At 35.4% G+C, this 20,631-nt stretch overlaps 1 protein-coding gene across 1 annotated transcript; it reads left to right on the forward strand.

The window, feature by feature from the left end:
- The first annotated feature begins 15,490 nt into the window (after positions 1 to 15,490).
- On the forward strand, positions 15,491 to 16,528 carry LOC145016919 (uncharacterized). Its single transcript, XM_078975074.1, has one exon. It carries the CDS (start codon positions 15,491 to 15,493, stop codon positions 16,526 to 16,528), a length of 1,038 nt encoding a protein of 345 aa, XP_078831200.1.
- The last annotated feature ends 4,103 nt before the right edge of the window (positions 16,529 to 20,631 follow it).

Consider the following 20,631-nt stretch of genomic DNA (forward strand, 5'->3'; position numbering starts at 1 on the left):
CCGAGGTAGTCGAGGAGGCGGTCACGCATGACGCACGCGTACGCCCGTCGTACCGAGGCGGTTCCCACCCCCTATAAAAGGGATGCGAGGGTTCCGAAGAAATGGCTCAATTTCTCTCAACTTTCTTGCGTTTTTGCCTCGTTTTTCGTACACGTGCTATCCCGAAGCCCCGGTTTCCTAGCTAAAGTCCCGAAGGTCATTTGTTCTCCCAAGAATCCCGAGAAAATCCGCTTTCTCGAGTCGAAATTCTGCTAAGGTTTCATCTCGCCTTCTTCGATCTTTCAAGTGATTTCATACCCCTATAATCCACACTTTTAAATGTTTCATAAATCCTTTTATATGCTTTTAAGGGGGAGAAATACAAGTAAAATACACGATTATTACCGTGTGTTATATAAAGTCTCATTATACACTTTTTATCAATGGAATCATATGTGATTTATAACTATTATAGGGAAACTTTCGTATGCAAAATATACCATGATAACATCTTATCTTTTGAAATAGGAAATGATTGATGTATATATGTAAATCAAACACTTTGCTTATACTGTATGTATATGTGTCCATCTTTGGCACTACAAAAATTATAGTTTTCATAACAGATGAGCATTTCACTAGGGATTACTATACAAACGAGATACACTTTTAGAAAACTATGATAGGTATAGTTTTACGAGAACATCACGAACTTTTACATACTAGAAATACTATTTCAAGAAGTTACTTTCATATCCAAGAACAAACAAACATTTTCACACGTAAATCTGTTTTATACTAAGTTTTGTGAGACATTAAACTTCACGTACGCTCGAGTACACTTTTCAAGTCCTGTATTATATACCAGAATCCCTTGGAGGGGGAGCATGGTGTTTGTGTATAGATCTATACGGGATTGACAACCCCGCGCCCTGACTGTTAGCTACAGTACACCATTAGGGGTGACAAACGTCAGAAAATTCCAACGCCTGAAGAACGTTGTGTATAGGGATTTCTAGTCAAATAGCATGGTTATAAAACTCACATGGAGTATCAAAAACAAATTGATTTACGGGGTTTTTCAGACGTATTGGCCATTTTGTACTTACATTAATTAACTACTTAAGGCATGAAAAACCTTATCATGATAAATTTTGGAACTTCTAAACTACTACCCACATACGGAAAAACATAAATTTTATAGAAACAAACATTGGTCTTGATAGAAGGCTACATTTATACTAGTAGAGAATATGGGATTTTCTAGGAACCAACAAACAAAAACAAACCATTTCTTTTTAAGTTCATGCAAACACTATCATTTAATACTTATGAAACTCACCAGCTTATATGCTGATCTACTCTTTCAAAACTACTTGTATGTCCCATGAATTCCGTAATTGTAGGTAATAAACAACTTTTGAAGAAGGGACGCTGCGACGCTAGTTTAAATTCATATTTTGGCATCATATTGTAATTGGTTTTGAACGTGTACTGGGATTATGCCCACTGTACGTCCCAGTTTCACTCTTCTCATGTTTTTGGTCTTAATCCACTAAGACAAAGGCTTATATTACAGATCCAGACTTCCTAATGTCTCTTAATCCATAAAGTTGATCAATTTAAGACTTTGCATGGCTGATTAGGACAAAAACACTCAAAACACTCATTCCTTTCCTTAAGAAGTTCAATGCTCATGCATGGACCATCCCTAACATCCAATACTAGATTTTTATGACTATACTTCATAGAATACACTGAATATGGGTAGATCAAGGCCTCTGGAGTTCATCATTGCATTGGGACTCCATACTTTGGGACCAAAACCCTAAAACACTCCAAAAGAATGGATCTATTCAAAGAATGAGAAAGCTTGAAGCTTTATTGTGACATCCCTATTTTCACGGCCAGAAAAACTGATTTTGTTTATGCTTTATAAAAGTTAGAGTACCTCTTTTAATAAAAATGTTGCGGAATTTGTTCCTAGTAAAACATGATAAATACATTATCAAAACATTTCAAAAGAAAAGTATTTTTATTCATTTTAAAACATTTGAGATGTCATCGTCAATACAGAATCATAAGCATAAACATAACTTACATTCATTATCACTAGTGATTTATATCTCCTTAATCTCTCAGTGTAATGCGACTTCATATCAACACCTGTTATATAAATCTACTGAGTGGGTTAGGTTGGAAAACCTAGTGAGTACATAGGGTTTTTAATCCACAATAAATAAGTTTATTAACTTTTTCAAACCAAACAACCCCGATTACCCGTTCCCGCTATCCTCACTTTACATCCTTAAAACATCTAACACAAGGGACCTACTCTAAGGACTTTCATCGGGGTGACAACACATGCTTTGGGGGTTCCTCAAAAATTCATGTCAAATAAGGCAACCATGTGGGGGATCGAGTACTATTGGTGATCACACAGTTCAAATAAACACCTACAGGTTGCGAGCCTGCTACCGTTCCATTGAACTGTCTAGAATAGTTCGTGGTCATCATCTATACTCTGCTAGATGACTGGATCATCAATAACATCTACAACAAGGCCTCTCATTATTTTATTTGGTCGTACAACAACTATTATATTTACCCATGTTTTACCATACATTTTGTAGATATAAAATACATATAATGTTTAAATCTTATAAAACATGTATAAAATAATTCATCCAACATAGAGAGCTAGTATACAGATAATATGCACACACAACACGTAATTTATATAAAATACTTCATATCTATGTGTAAGATGAAAGTAACTATGCACTCACCTGGTAAGGTGGTGACTCGGTACTCGAACATCACTTTGTTATCTCAAAACAAATTTCCCGTGATAAAACCTAGTATCAATACCAATAGGGTTTAGTCTAATGTTTATCGTGACTAATTAATAGTCTAGCTATTATTTCTATTATATAAGCGTTAAACAACACTCTTATATAACTTATAATAATAGCCCCAATAATTATTATAAGGTCCTAATAACATTACTATATTGAAACATAAGCTATACTAAAGGTAAGGTAGACATAGCTCTCTTATAGTGGGTTTTCTAGAAAACCAGACTTCGTTGGAGCAGCGTTCCCAAGCCGAAAGGCTCTTCTTCTTGGAGCCTTCGGGCACCCCAGGGCTTCCGCATCATGCTTGGGGTTCTCTAGGCTATTCGGGGGGTTTTAGGGCTTAGAGAGAGAGAGAGAGAGAGAGAGAGAGAGAGAGAGAGAGAGAGTATAGATATAAGAATGAAGGGTTAATGTGTGAAGAATGAAGGAGAGGGGCATCTCTATTTATATACGTTGTGGCCATTTGATGCCCACGTCATGGCCAGCTGGGTACAGCCAGGCACAACCTGATGCTGACACATGGCATCACACACAGGGTGGAAATCAGCCGATTTTCAAAAATTCATAACTTTCACATATGAGCTCCAATTTTGAGGTTCTTTATATCCATGCATAGGTAAAAATAAGATCTACAACTTTCATTTAACTCCGCCGGCTAATTCAAAAGTTCATAACTTTCACATATGAGCTCCGATTCGGACTTGGTTCTCTGAACCATTTAACATACTCATATTAGTCGGACTCAATTTGATATGATCACTAGGGTTGGAATAACAACAATCTTCTTAGTCATTACCGAAAAAATGGTAACGACATTAATGAACAAAATGGAATCAATTACTAGCTTCTTGGTAACCTTGTGACTTTCCCTGATCCAAGCATGAGTCCTATGCTTCCGGTAGTATATGCATCTACTACCTTTCACACCTACTCATACTCGTCCCAAGTATTGTCTCGTAGTCCCCAAGTCCTAAAATCACAAAACAATTTAACACATACGAGTGTGTCAAAATAATCATAAAAATTTCCCTAGACTCTACTATGAGTTCTTCCGTGCATATCTTCAATCATCAATTCTGCTTCAACTCGGTTGGTGATGGACATTCCCAATGATAGGAAAACTTTAGGAATTACACCAATCGTTCTGTCATCCGGCCAATCAAATGTGTACATTCAGATGTACCCTACTTCTATAGATGTACTGCTATTTTATCAGACGTATTCTAAAGGCAAGATACCTCTCTTATGATATCTTTCGACAGGTATCATTCGGTATCGTAGGCCATCTGAGTTCCTCTATTTTCGCAGTCTATCATGGTTCGCATCACTTCCCGAACTTCTGCCATTGTGATAGGTTCGGGTGCAGGCGCAACGATCGATGCATGACCCATCACATTCTTAGGCTCAGGCTGTCATCTTCCTCTTGTTTTTTACACCCAAGCAGATGTTCGGTGTACCGAGATGAGAATTTAAGATAGGAAAGATTTTATTTATGATATATGTATAAATCTTCTTATTACTCTGAAACGTTACATGCTAGTTCTAATATCGTAATCATACGCTTAGAATCCTGAACACATGAGGTTTCCAGATCCGGTCAGCAACAGACCATAGATCCGAACAAATAACAGCATATAAGGCATCTTTATAGAAATAACATAAATCATTTAGCACATAAAACATTTTAGGAAACTTTCCTAAAATAAACTAGTGCTCGTGTCTAAATTATAGCAGACACTCATCTCATAATCATCGCATAGCATTCTAAGTTTAAGTCTAGAAATATCCTACAAATTCCTAGTTCGCTTAAACTAATCCTCTGATACCAACTGTGACATCTCCATTTTCACAGCCAGAAAAGACCGATTTTGTTTATGCTTTAGAAAAGGCAGAGTACCTCTTTTAATAAAAATGTTGCGGAATTTGTTCCCAGTAAAACATGATAAATACCTTATCAATGCATTTCCAAAGAAAATTAGTTTTATTCATTTTAAAACATTTGGGATGTCATTGTCAATACAGAAACATAAGCCTAAGCAGAACTTACATTCATTATCACTAGTCATTTATATCTCCTTAATCTCTGAGTGTAATGTGACTTCATATCAACACCTGTGATATAAATAAGCTGAGTCGGGCAGGTTGGGAAACCTGGTGAGTACATAGGGTTTTCAACCCACAATAAATAAGTTTATTAACTTTATCAAACAAAATAAACCCGATTACCTGTTCCTGTTATTCTCACTTTACGTCCTTAAAACATCTAACACAAGGGACCTAGTCTAAGGACTTTTATCGGGGTGACAACACATTCTTCGGGGGTTCCTCAACAATTCATGTTAAATAAGGCAACCATGTGGGGGATCGAGTACTATTGGTGAGCACATAGTTTAAATAAACACCTACAGGTTGCGAGTCTACTAGCGTTCCACTGGACTGTCTGGAATAGTCTGTGGTTGTCATCTATACTCCGCTAGATGACTGGATCATCAATAACATCTATAACAATGCCTCTCATTATTTTATTTGGTCCTACAACAACTATTATATTTACCCATGTTTTACCCAACACATTTTTTAGATATAAAATACATATAATGTTTAAATCATTTAAAACATGTATAAAATCATCCATCCAACATAGATAGCTAGTATACAGATAATATGCACACACAACACGTAATTTATATAAAATACTTCATATCTATGTGTAAGATGAAAGTAACTATGCACTCACCTGGTAAGGTGGTGACTCAGTACTCGGACATCACTTTGTTATCTCAAAACAATTTTCCCTTGACAAAACCTAGTATCAATACCACTAGGGTTTAGTCTAGTGTTTATCGTGACTAATTAATAGTCTAGATATTATTGCTATTATATAAGTGTTAAACAACACTCTTATATAACTCATAATAATAGCCCAAATAATTATTATAAGGTCCTAATAACATTACTATATTGAAACATAAACTATACTAAAGGTAAGGTAGACATAGCTCACTTACAACGGGTTTTCTCGAAAACCGGGCTTTGCTGGAGTAGCATTCCTGAGCTGAAAGGCTCTTCTTCTCGGGGCCTTCGGGCACTCCAGGGGTTTCGCCTCATGCTAGGGGTTCCCTATGCTTTTCGGGGGGTTTTAGGGCTTAGATAGGTTGAGAGAGAGAGAGAGAGAGAGAGAGAGAGAAAGAGAGAGTATAGAGAGAGGAATGAAGGGTTAAGGTGTGAAGAATGAAGGAGAGGGGAATCTCTATTTATAGGAGGCTGAAGAGGCTCCCATGTTGTGGCCATTTGATGCCCTCGTTGTGGCCAACTGGGTACAGCGAGGCACAACCTGATGCTGACACATGGCATCGCACACAGGGTGGAAATCAACCGATTTTCAAAAATTCATAGCTTTCACATAGGAGCTTTGATTTTGAAGTTCTTTATATACATACGTATGTAAAAATAACATCGACAACTTTCTTTTTAACTCTATCAACTAATTCTCGACCGATTTTAAATTTAACAGTAGGAGGAGATTAGACTACTAAATGACCGCGAAAAATTCGTAACTCCTTCATACGGACTCCGTTTTTGTTTGTCTTTTTAACGTTGAGTTCCTATTAATAATATCTTCAACTCTAACTTAAGCCGTGTAAGCCAAAAACCGCTCGAACTAAAATTCGAGTTTCGGGTCATGCACTGCTAAGCTAAATCTTAGAAAAATCATAACTTCCTCATACGAAGTCAGATTTGGGCATTCTTTTTATGGACGCTCTCTGGTGAACATATTCTACGACTCTAATTTAGATTACTAAGGTGAAAATTCGCTCTATCATAAATTCACTATTTACGTCTTCCCGGTGCCGTGTTGGTTCCGTCGCGAAACTTTGACGGGTAATAACTTCTTTGTTATAACTCGGATTTCGGCGATCTTTATATGTACGGAACCCTTGAGATAAATTCTAAAACTTAGTTAAGATTATTTATTCTAAATAATCTTTTGTCAAAAAGTCGTTTTTGACCCCTATTATCTCTTCATCCTAAGTAATAACCGTAATTTTCATGTTTCTTCGAACGAGTATCTAACTCTAAGACTTCCTGACTGCAGGCGGTCCCCGATCCTGGATCCGCTCTCTATCTCATGTTAGACTTTCAATCTTGATCTTCAAGTCACAATCTCGATCCGTACTGGAGAGTGCTTCTTCTTCTTAATGACTTAAGATAAGTTATTTTATGGACTGATGTGATATATTCTCATGAATTATCATCGTATGTTCCCATGGTTAGAGTTAGGTCTCTTAGGGTCAAATTCAAGAACAGATTATACCTTCCTTCATGTTCCAATGTGAGATAATGACATCTTAAAAGGTAGCATTCCTAGCTACAAGTAGTTGTCGCGATACCTCTACTGATCACTTTGATTATCTTTCCATTCATGCTTCTAGTTTAGGTCAGATGCTACATCAAACTTGGTTCTCTAAACCATTTAACATACTCTTATTAGTAGGACTCAATTTGATATGACCACTAGGGTCGGAATAACAACAATCTTCTTAGTCATTACCGAAACAATGGTAACGACATAAATGAACAAAATGGAATCAATTACTAGCTTCTTGGTAACCTTGTGACTTTCCCTGATCCAAGCGTGAGTCCTGTGCTTCCGGTAGTATATGCATCTACTACCTTTCACACCTACTCATACTCGTCCCAAGTATTGTCTCGCAGTCCCCAAGTCCTAAAATCACAAAACAATTTAACACATACGAGTGTGTCCAAATAATCATAAAAATTTCCCTAGACTCTACTACGAGCTCTTCCATGCATATCTTCAATCATCAATTCTGCTTCAACTCGGTTGGTGATGGACATTCCTAATGATAGGAAAACTTTAGGAATTACACCAATCGTTTTATCATCCCGCCAATCAAATGTGTACATTCATACGTACCCTACTTCTATAGACGTACTGCTATTTTATCAGACGTATTTTAAAGGCAAGATACCTCTCTTATGATATCTTCCGACAGGTATCATTCGGTATCGTAAGCCATCTGAGTTCCTCTATTTTCTTAGTCTATCATGGTTCGCATCATTTCCTGAACTTCTGCCATTGTGATAGGTTCGGGTGCAGGCGCAACGATCGATGCATGACCCATCACATTCTTAGGCTCAGGCTGTCATCTTCCTCTTGTTTTGTACACCCAAGTAGACGTTCGGTGTACCGAGATGAGAATTTAAGATAGGAAAGATTTTATTTATGATAGACGTATAAATCTTCTTATTACTCTGAAACGTTACATGCTAGTTCTAATATCGTAATCACACGCTTAGAATCCTGAACACATGAGGTTTCTAGATCCGGTCAACAACAGACCATAGATCCGAACAAATAACAGCATATAAGGCATCTTTATAGATATAACATAAATTATTTAGCACATAAAACATTTTAGGAAACTTTTCTAAAATAAACTAGTGCTCGTGTCTAAATTATAGCAGCCACTCATCTCATAATCGTCGCTTAGCATTCTAAGTTTAAGTCTAGAAATATCCTACAAATTCCTAGTTCGCTTAAACTAATCCTCTGAACGAACTGTGACATCTCCATTTTCACGGCTAGAAAAGACTGATTTTGTTTATGGTTTAGAAAATCCAGAGTACCTCTTTTAATAAAAATGTTGTATTTGTTCCCAGTAAAACATGATAAATATGTTATCAAAGCATTTCCAAAGAAAATTAGTTTTACTCATTTTAAAACTTTTGGGATGTCATTGTCAATACAGAAACATAAGCCTAAGCAGAACTTACATTCATTATCACTAGTGATTTAAATCTCCTTAATCTGTACGTGTAATGTGACTTCATATCAACACCTGTGATATAAATAAGATGAGTGGGGCAGGTTGGGAAACCTGGTGACTACATAGGGTTTTCAACCCACAATAAATAAGTTTAGTAACTTTATTAAACCAAACAAACCCGATTACATTTTCCTGTTATCCTCACTTTACGTCCTTAAAACATCTAACACAAGGGACCTAGTCTAAGGACTTTCATCGGGGTGACAACGCATGCTTCGGGGTTCCTCAATAATTCATGTCAAATAAGGAAACCATGTGGGGGATCGAGTACTATTGGTGAGCACACAGTTCAAATAAACACCTACAGCCTGCGAGTCTGCTAGCGTTCCACTGGACTGTCTAGAATAGTCCATGGTTGTCATCTATACTCCGCTAGATGACCGGATCACCAATAACATCTATAACAATGCCTCTCATTATTTTATTTGGTCATACAACAACTATTAGATTTACCCATGTTTTATCCAACGCATTTTGTAGATATAAAATACATATAATGTTTAAAGCATTTAAAACATGTATAAAATCGTTCATCCGACATAGATAGCTAGTATACAGATAATATGCACACACAACACGTAATTTATATAAAATACTTCATATCTATGTGTAAGATGAAAGTAACTATGCACTCACCTGGTAAGGTGGTGACTCAGTACTCGGACATCACTTTGTTATCTCAAAACAATTTTCCCTTGACAAAACCTAGTATCAATACCACTAGGGTTTAGTCTAATGTTTATCGTGACTAATTAATAGTCTAGCTATTATTGCTATTATATAAGTGTTAAACAACACTCTTGTATAACTCATAATAATAGTTCAAATAATTATTATAAGGTCCTAATAACATTATTATATTGAAAGATAAGCTATACGAAAGGTAGGTTAGGCATAAATCACTTATAGCGGGTTTTCTCGAAAACCGGGATTTGCAAGAGCATCATTCACGAGCCGAAAGGCTCTTCTTCTCCGGGCCTTCCACCTCGTGCTAGGGGGGTTCCCTAGGCTTTTTGGGGGGTTTTAGGGCTTAGAGAGAGAGAATATAGAGAGAGGAATGAAGGGTTAAGGTGTGAAGAATGAAGGAGAGGGGAACCTCTATTCATAGGAGGCTGAAGAGGCTCCCACATCGTGGCCATTTGATGCCCATGTCATGGCTAGCTAGGTATAGCCAGGCACAGCTTGATGCCGACACGTAGCATCGCACATAGGGTGGAAATCAGCCGATTTTCAAATATTCACAACTTTCGCATATGAGATCCATTTTTGACGTTCTTTATATCCATGTGTAGGTAAAGATAAGATCTACAATTTTCGTTTCGACTCCGTCGGCTAATTCTCGACCGATCTAAAATTTAACAGAAGGAGGTGATTAGACTGCTAAATGACCGTGAAAATTTCGTAACTCCTTCATACGGACTCCATTTTCGTCTGTCTTTTTACTGTTGAGTTCCTATTAATAAGACCTTCAACTCTCATTTAAGCCTCGCAAGCCAAAGATCGACCTAAAATTCGAGTTTCGGGTCGTGCACTGCTAAGCCAAATCTTAGAAAAATTATAACCTCCTCATAAGAAGTTAGATTTAGGCATTCTTTTTATGGATGCTCTCAGGTTAACATATTCTAATACTTTCATTTAGATCACTAAGGCTAAAAGTCACTCTATCATAAATTCACTATTTACGTCTTCCCGATGCCGTACCGGTTATGTCGCGAAACTTCGACGTGTGATAACTTCTTCGTTATAACTCGGATTTCGGCGCTCTTTATATGTATGGAACCCTTGAGACATATTCTAAAACTTGGTTAAGATTATTTATTCTAAATAATATTTTGTATAAAAGTCGCTTTCGACCCCTATTATCTCTAAAGTGACAAGCTCGGTTCTACGGGCTTTACATTTATACCTTTTTGTGAAGATTTATTCATAGATAAACTCAAATCCAAACTCCTGGAGCTCTCTCTCTCTCTCTATCTCTCTCTCTCTCTCTCTCTCTCTCTCTCTCTCTCTCTTCTTCTCCAACCTTCTTCTCTTCTTCAGGATCACACAATCACACTAACAAGCTCCCAAATGCACTCTCCAGCTATAAGAACGAAGCTTTAGGGTTAAGTGGATACTGTGTTTGGGAATGGTGGCCAGGAAGAGGCCATCATGTCCTTTAAATAGGGGGTTATTCACAATTAGGGTTTCATTCTGGGCCACGTATGCCCAACATACACACTAGTAGACCCAACATACTAGGTGGCATCCGCATCTCATGCACGCAATCGAGTACGCTGAGCGTACACTCTAGTACACCTAAACTTGGGATGTTACAATTCTCCCCCACTAGAATTCGACTTCGTCCTCGAAGTCATGCTTCCAAAAATAGTTTGGGATCCTGCTCTCGCATCTCCGACTCAACCTCCCAAGTCAGCTCAGACCCCCTCCGATGTTTCCATTAGACCTGAATCAAAGACACTTCCTTGTTCCTTAGAACCTTAACCTTTCGATCTACAATCGCGATCCGTTTTTCGATGTAATCTAAGCTCGCATCCACCTGAATATCCTTTAGTTGTACCACTGGCACCTCATCGGCTACACACGTCGTTAACTGAGATACAAGGAAAGTGTTACGGATCTGGTACAACTCCGCAGGTATCTCCAACTGATAAGCCACTTTGCCCATTCTGGTTGTCACTTTAAAAGGACCTATGTATCGGGGGCCCAACTTGCCCCGTTTCCTAAATTGGATCTCCCCTTTCCAAGGGGATACCGTAAGGAGTACAAAATCTCCAACTTGAAAATCTAGCTCATATCATCGCCTCTCCGTATAACTCTTTTGGCGAATTTGTGTAGTCAGTAATCTTTGTCTGACCTGCTGAATCTGTCTAGACGTCTTCAACACTATCTCGGTGCCACCCAACACTTTCTGTCCTACTTATCCCCAGCGAATGGGAGTTCGACACCTTCTCCAGTAGAGAAGCTCATAAGGAGGCATACCAATTCTTGAATGATGGCTGTTGTTGTAGGAAAACTCAGCCAGTGGTAGGTAGGTTTCCTAACTTCCTTCGAAGACCCTGACACACGCACACAACATGTCCTCGAGTGTATGTATTGTCCGCTCACTCTACCCATCTGTCTGTGGGTGATACGCAATGCTGGAATATAGACGCGTTCCCAACTCCTCATGAAACTTCTTCCAAAATTTGTAAGTAAGTCTCACGTCTCGATCTGACACTATCGAGATCGGCACTCCGTGCTGTGCTACCACCACTCTCACATACATCTCAGCCAACCTATTTACAATAGAGCTCTCACTAATAGCAAGTAAGTGAGCACTCTTCATCAGTCGGTCTATAATTACCCAGATCACGTCAACACCATGCACCATCCACGGTAGTTTGGTGATAAAATCCATGGAAATCTGTTCCCACTTCCACTGGGGAATCTTTAACTGCTGCAAATGACCATGTTGTCGTTGATGTTCCGCCTTGAGCCGACGGTAGGTCAGGCACCTCTCGACTACCCACGCAACATCCCATTTCATACAGGGCCACCAATATTCCCTCTTCAGGTCCAAGTACATCTTAGTGATCTCGAGGCGGACCGAGAATCTCAATCTGTGCACCTCTTCCATCAGTATACCCCGAGCTCCGCCCATAAAGGGTACCTAAATATGTCCTCGAAAAGTCATAAGCCCTCGACTGTCTATCATAAACTCTGAAACCTATTCAATCACCCACTCCCTCTTGCGGTTCTCTGGCTTCTCGGCCTCCGCCTAGGCCTCTCGGATGGTATCCAAAACCGGAGTCACCACTGTCATCCCCACATACACATCTCGAATCGGGGCACTCTCTACTCGACGACCCAGGGCGTCGACTACCACATTAGCCATGTCCGGATGATACAAGATCTCTCAATCACAGTCCTTCATCACGTCCAACCACCTCCATTGGCGTATACTCAGGTTGGGTTGGTCCATAAGATACTTCAGGCTCTTGTAGTCTGTGTATATGGTACACATGAAAACTATTCTCCTAACGCTAATTACATATAGATTTCGATTTTGTATATACTAGATCTAGTGTTATTGCTTTTGATATTTTATTTGCATGTATAACTTGAGAAAAACCTAGATCCAAAGCAATTAGGGTTGCACGTACACATAGGAATGGTGTTATACTCAAAACCCATTAATATATACTTAGCTATGATACGTAGTCTTGAAATGTTGAACAATACTCCTATTTATAGTACATTGAAATGAAGACGTAAAAGAAAATACACACTAAAGATTAAATTGTGAGCTTTTATCCTTTAGACACGTCTGTTGCCACTAATCTTAAAATTTTTTTATTCAAAATATATAAACCATATAAATGCTTACTCACGACATAAAATCAACACGTATACTGTAATTTTGCCACCAATCTAAAATTATACGAATATGTTTGTTTAATCGACACGTCTCCAAATTTACATACTATGGATGTATTAATTACACATCTATACTTGATCAAACTTATCATTTAAAATTTCTACATCACTACACAAATATTTCTACTTATTTTAATATATCTATATATTTACTAATGATAAAGTATCAATTACATATATACATAAATTATGTTCCCTTTTTCTTTTTATAACATATTGAATTATCATACTTATATATATATATATATATATATATATATATATATATATATATATATATATATATATATATATATATATATATATATATATATATATAAAAGAAGTTAAACGTTATAAACATGAAAGTTAGTGGGATTTTGACATCTTTGGTCCACCTATTTGCTATATATCAGAATTGACCCAGTGCTTTATTGAAATTGCAATTTGGTTCTTGCTTCTCAATTGTCAATGTGACCGCTTCTATAATGTTCTAGATGTCATTTTAGAGAACCCTTTGTACACGTGTGTGGATTTTATTGGTACATATATAATACTACTTATACCACTGTCATAATGTCACTTTTTGACTTTTACATATATTTACTTTTATTTTTTTTATATCTTTAATCTGAAAAATGTTTTCATATTTTTAGTAGTTGTTGGACATTTTAATTTAATTACAAAAACATCCATTTTAATTTGAAATATATATATATATATATATATATATATATATATATATATATATATATATATATATATATATATATTAGGTGTGCACCCGCTCAAAGCGAGGTGACAATTATTACTTTTTCGATATATGAATTTTTTTTCATAAAGTATTATTTCATTGTTTTAATGACTATAAATTTTTAGCTAATATGCTAGAAAAAAATCCATGTATAATCTGTGGAAGAACATCATGCCTACATTAAATAAGAAATAAAATTTAATTGTTGTTTTTTCCTTAAATATTTTCATTGATTATTTTTTACGATAATTAGTTTTTGTTCATGAAAAGATAATTGGTTTTTGCATAACAGATTTGTACATTAAGTTATCAAGCATGTACCTTTTAAAATCTCATGAAAAATTCAATATGCTTTATAATATATATATATATATATATATATATATATATATATATATATATATATATATATATATATATATATATATATATATAGTTGTAAATAATTGAATGACAACATTTTCTAATGTCAAATGTGTAAGAGTTATTTTCAACTCTTATGATAAATATGTCAAATATGTGTAAGAACTCATTAATTATGTCTAGTGATTAACTAGTATAAATAACACTATCACATATGTAAAAGAGACACCAATTTGAATACTTTATATATGTTATCAAATTCTCTCCAAATTTCCTTTCTTCTTTCTTCTTTCTTAAAGGTTCTTAGTTTAGTTTTACTAATCTTCTTTTAATTACATCAAATTTATAACACGTTATCAGCACGAAAACTCAAACAAAGGTTATTTAGAAGTGGAAATCACATATATCTTAATCAAGGTATGTATTACTTAGTAAAAACATTATTAATTATAAAAACCCTCATCATATTAAAATAAATAATAATACTAATGAATTAATAAAACTTATACATTATGGACATTATGGACTACTAACGATTTTTATTTCTTATACTAACATTTCTTTATGTATTTTATTTTTTTTATGCATACTAACATTTAGATTATGCAACTAACTTTTATTTATGCATACTAACATTTACATTATGCAACTAACTTTTAATTATGCATACTAACATTTATATTATGCAACTGACTTTTCTTTATACATACTAACATTTAAATTATATTTATTTATACATGTCAATGTTTATTTTTTACTCTTCATAATTTTATTTTAACATTTACTAATATTTATTAATGTATCTAATTAGTAAAATTATACAAAGTAAAGTTATGTATTAGTTATAAATCTTATTAAATGATTTATAAATATACAAAACGGATATATATATATATATATATATATATATATATATATATATATATATATATATATATATATATATATGCAACGGTTATAAACAGTAAAAACAACGACTATATTTTTTTTACTATAAATAAACATATTTACCCTGGTTATTTTACCCACAATAAATATTTCTCTCTTCTATCAAACAAATCAATTTCCAGAAATCAAGGTTCATGATGATTCACCCGTTTGTGATAATCATGACTATAATAATCATATTACTTTTTATCCCAATCTTTAACATCGAAGATAATATGGAATTTCATCTACTTTTAGGCTTGTATGCAATGTTAGCTTTACCGCTTCTTTTTTTGTGTAATATTTATTGAAATAAATGGATTTTAATTTTTATTTTGTTTAAAATTTATAGTTACATTATGTCCAACATTGCAAAGCTCGAGTTTGCAGCACTTGAAGTTAGCGGGAAAAACTATGTGCCATGGATGATAGATGTAAAAATGCATCTTGAGTCCATGGGAATCTCAAATGCTATAAATGAATTTAATAATTGCTTGGCACAAGACAAAGCAAAAGCACAAGTTTTTCTTCGTAAGCATATTGATGAAATGTTAAGATTTGAATATCTTGATGTTACTGATCCAAGTATTCTCTGGAATCTTTTGAAAGAAAGATTTGATCATCAAAAGGAAGTTATACTTCCAAATGCTAGAGATGAATGGAGAACACTGAGGTTTCAAGACTTCAAGAAAGTAAATGAATACAACTCAGCTTTGTTCAGAATATGTTCACAACTCAAATATTGTGGACAAGAAGTTACTGATGAAGATACGTTGGAGAAAACTTACTCCACATTTCATGCAACAAACATTACATTGATGCAACAATATCGGATGCAAAAGTTCACAAGATATTCTGAACTGAATGCATGTCTGCTCGTTGCAGAGCAAAACAATGAACTCTTGATGAAAAACCATGAATCTCGTCCAACGGGATCAGTAGCACTTCCTGAAGCAAATGCTACAAATATTGATAGTCATCGAAACAATACACGTGGACGAGGGCGTGGTCGTGGTCGAGGACGAGGCCGTGGCTATTTTAATCGAAACCAAAGCCATAATCAGAACCATAATTCTGGTCGTGGACAAGGTAATAATCGTGGTCGTGGCCAGAAAAGGAATAATTACCAACATTCACAAAGAAACAATGTCCACATACAAGATAAGGCCAAAGTGGCAAGGCATGACACTGGGACATCACAAAAATCTGATGGTTCATGTTATAGATGTGGTAGCACAGGCCATTGGTCAAGGACCTATCGCACACCTGCACATCTTTGTCAACTTTATCAAGAGTCCATTAAAGGAAAAGGAAAGGAAGCAAACCTCATTGATAATGTTGAATTCACTCCGCTAAATGTTGCCGATTTCCGCAATGACATGGAAGACATTAACTAAAAAAAATCTATTATTGTGCTAGTAAAACTGTTTTTCCTTCGTTTATTTTGCATGTAATGCCTTTCCTTCAATAAATGAACTTTGTTTTAATAATAATTATGATTATGTTTATTCACTTATTATTCCTTTCATATGTGAAGTTTAATATGAGTCCAACTGGAGCACAACACCAAGAAAAGATTGGAGATCTTTGTATAGCAGATAGTGGTAGTACACATACTATTCTGAAATCAAAGAAATATTTTTCAAAATTAGTACCAACAAAAACAATTATACATACAATATCAGGTCCTGCAGACTTGATAGAGGGAACCGGGAAAGCCCATTTTATATTACCAAATGGTACAAACTTTTGTATAGAAAATGCCTTATTTTCTCCAAAGTCTAATAGAAACTTATTAAGTTTCAATGATATATATTTCAAAGGACATGATACAAAGACTGTGACCATTGAAAATAAGAAATATATGTATATTATAGACAAAAGTCATGTGCTTGAAAAACTACCAACACTTGATTCCGGTCTGCATTATACATATATACATATGATTGAATCAAATATGGTAATCGAAGGAAAACATTGTGATCCTGGGACATTCAGTTTATGGCATGATAGGTTGGGCCACCCAAATTAACAATGATGCGAAGGATAATTGAGAATACACATGGGCATCCATTGAAGGACCAAAAGTTCCCTCAATCCAATAGCATAAAACCATGTATATGTTGTTCCCTTGGAAAGTTAATTATAAAACACTCTCCAATGAAAGTTGAAAGGGAATCACCTAGATTTCTAGAAAGAATTCAAGGTGATATATGTGGACCGATTCACCCTCCATCTGGACCATTTAGATACTTTATGGTCTTAATAGATGCATCCAGCAAATGGTCTCATGTTTGCCTATTATCAACTCGTAATATGGCATTTGCAAAGCTTCTTGCCCAAATTATTAAATTAAGGGCACATTTCCCTGATTATACTATCAAAAGAGTGAGACTTGATAATGCTGGTGAATTTACTTCACAAGCATTTAATGACTATTGTATGTCTGTCGGAATTATTATTGAGCATCCAGTTGCTCATGTACACACACAAAATGGTTTAGCTGAATCACTGATTAAACGTCTCCAGCTAATAGCTAGACCATTGATAATGAGGACCAAACTTCCTGTGTCTGTTTGGGGCCATGCAATCTTACATGCTGGATCATTGATACGCATAAGACCAAGTTCATATCATGTATATTCTCCACTACAACTTGCTTTCGGTCAAGAACCAAATATATCCCGTTTGAGAATTTTTGGGTGTGCAGTATATGTCCCTATTGCACCACCTCAACGGACAAAAATGGGTCCTCAAAGAAGGTTGGGAATATATGTTGGTTATGAGTCAGTCTCTATTATAAGGTATCTTGAACCATTAACAGGTGATGTTTTCACAGCACACCTAGCAGATTGTCAATTTGATGAGGCAAATTTCCCATCATTAGGTGGAGAAAAGAAGATCATGGAAAAGGATGTGTCATGGCATGAGCCTTCTTTATCATATCTTGACCCTCGCACAAGGCAATGTGATATAGAAGTTCAAAAGATAATGCATTTCCAAGAAATGGCAAATCAATTACCTGATGCATTTACTGACACAAAAGGGTGACTAAATCATATATACCCGCTGTCAATGTTCCAGCTCGAATTGACATTCCACATGGACAATCTGATGATAAAGTCACTCAAGAGTCTAAAACACGCCTGAAGCGTGGAAGGCCATTTGGTTCTAAGGATAAGAACCCACGAAAAAGAAGAGGAGCAGAAAATGCACTAGATCATGAGGAAAGTGTTCCTGGAGAAACACGAATTATTCAAATTCCCCCAAGAAAAGAGGATGATGCAAAAAATTATGGTCAGCCAAATAGAATATGTGACCAAAATGAAACTGACAGTATAAATGCAATATTATCTTCTTCAGCTGCATGTGATATTATGAATGATGATCCTGAACCACAATCTGTCATTGAATGTCAAAGAAGAAATGATTGGGCTAAATGGAAGGAAGCTATGCAAGTTGAATTAAATTCTCTTAACAAGAGAAAGGTTTTTGGGAACATTATCCTCACACCTGAAGTTGTGAAACCATTAGGATATAGATGGATCTTTGTACGAAAAAGAAATGAGAAAGACGAAATTGTAAGATACAAGGCCAGGCTTGTTGCTCAAGGTTTCTCTCAAAGACCTGGAATTGATTATGAAGAAACGTATTCACCAGTAATGGATGCAACCACTTTCAGATATTTAATCAGCTTGGTAGTATCTAAAAATTTAGAGATGCATCTTATGGATGTTGTTACAACTTACCTGTATGGATCACTTGATAGTGATATCTATATGAAAATCCCTGAAGGATTTAAAATGCCTGAAGCGTTAAGTACAAAACCCAAAGAAATGTATTCTATAAAATTACAAAGATCTTTGTATGGTTTAAAGCAATCTGGGCGCATGTAGTACAATCGTTTAAGCGATTATTTGACAAGTAAAGGTTATAAAAATAACACTATTTGTCCATGTGTATTTATTAAGAAAACAACATCTGGATATGTGATCATAGCAGTCTACGTTGATGATCTGAACATCATTGGAACGAATAAAGAAATCCTTGAAGTGATTGAACTTTTAAAGAAAGAATTTGAAATGAAAGATCTTGGAAAAACCAAATATTGTCTTAGTTTACAGATTGAGCATATGCCTAATGGAATACTTGTGCATCAATCAAATTACACAGAAAGAGTCTCGAAACGTTTCAATATGGACAATGCAAATCCTTTAAGTACTCCAATGGTTGTTAGATCATTAAATATTGACAAGGATCCATTTCTTCCATGCGAAGAAAATGAAGAAGTCCTTGGTTCAGAAGTGCCATATCTAAATGCAATTGGAGCTCTTATGTATCTTACCAATTGTACTAGACCTGACATTTCTTTCGCAGTAAACTTGCTAGCAAGATTTAGTTCAGCCCCAACAAAAAGACATTGGAATGGAATCAAACATATTTTTCGATACCTTCGAGGAACTAGTGATTTAGGGTTATTTTACCCTAACGATTCAAAACAAGGTTTGATTGGTTATGCAGATGCAGGTTATTTGTCTGATCCTTATAAAGCTAGATCTCAAACTGGATACGTATTCATGAATGGAGGTACTGCAATTTCCTGGCGTTCTCAAAAGCAAACACTTGTTGCCACATCCTCAAATCATGCTGAAGTAATTGCACTAAATGAAGCTAGTAGAGAATGTACATGGTTAAGATCAATGACACAACTAGTTTTAACTTCATGTGGACTTGAAAAGGATATATGTCCAACTTTAATATATAAAGATAACTCAGCATGTGTCGCTCAAATGAAAGAAGGATATATCAAGAGCGACAGGACAAAACATATACCTCCAAAGTTTTTTGAGTACACTCAAGAGCTTATAAAGAACCATCAAGTTGAAATCAAATATGTTCAATCCAGTAACAATGCAGCAGACCTTTTTACGAAGGCACTTCCTACTACAATATTCAGGAAACATGTTCATGGCATCGGAATGCGACATGTGCATAGAATATAATGTGACAGATGTCTAAATAAGGGGGAGTAAACTATACACTGCACTCTTTTTCCCTTCGCTAAAGTTTTTTCCCACTGGGTTTTCTTTAGCAAGGTTTTTAATGATGCAGTATTTCAAGGTTGAACTCTAATTTGAAATGATGTCATCCAAGGGGGAGTGTTGTAAATAATTGAATGACAACATTTCCTAATGTCAAATGTGTAAGAGTTATTTTCAACTCTTATGATAAATATGTCAAATATGTGTAAGAACTCATTAATTATGTCTAGTGATTAACTAGTATAAATAGCACTATCACATATGTAAAAGAGACACCAATTTGAATACTTTATATAAGTTATCAAATTCTCTCCAAATCTCCTTTCTTCTTTCTTCTTTCTTAAAGGTTCTTAGTTTAGTTTTACTAATCTTCTTTTAATTACATCAAATTTATAACAATATATATATATATATATATATATATATATATATATATATATATATATATATATATATAT

Source organism: Lactuca saligna, chromosome 9 (genome assembly GCF_052625555.1).
Source record: "Lactuca saligna cultivar CGN05327 chromosome 9, ASM5262555v1, whole genome shotgun sequence".
NCBI lineage: Eukaryota > Viridiplantae > Streptophyta > Magnoliopsida > Asterales > Asteraceae > Lactuca > Lactuca saligna.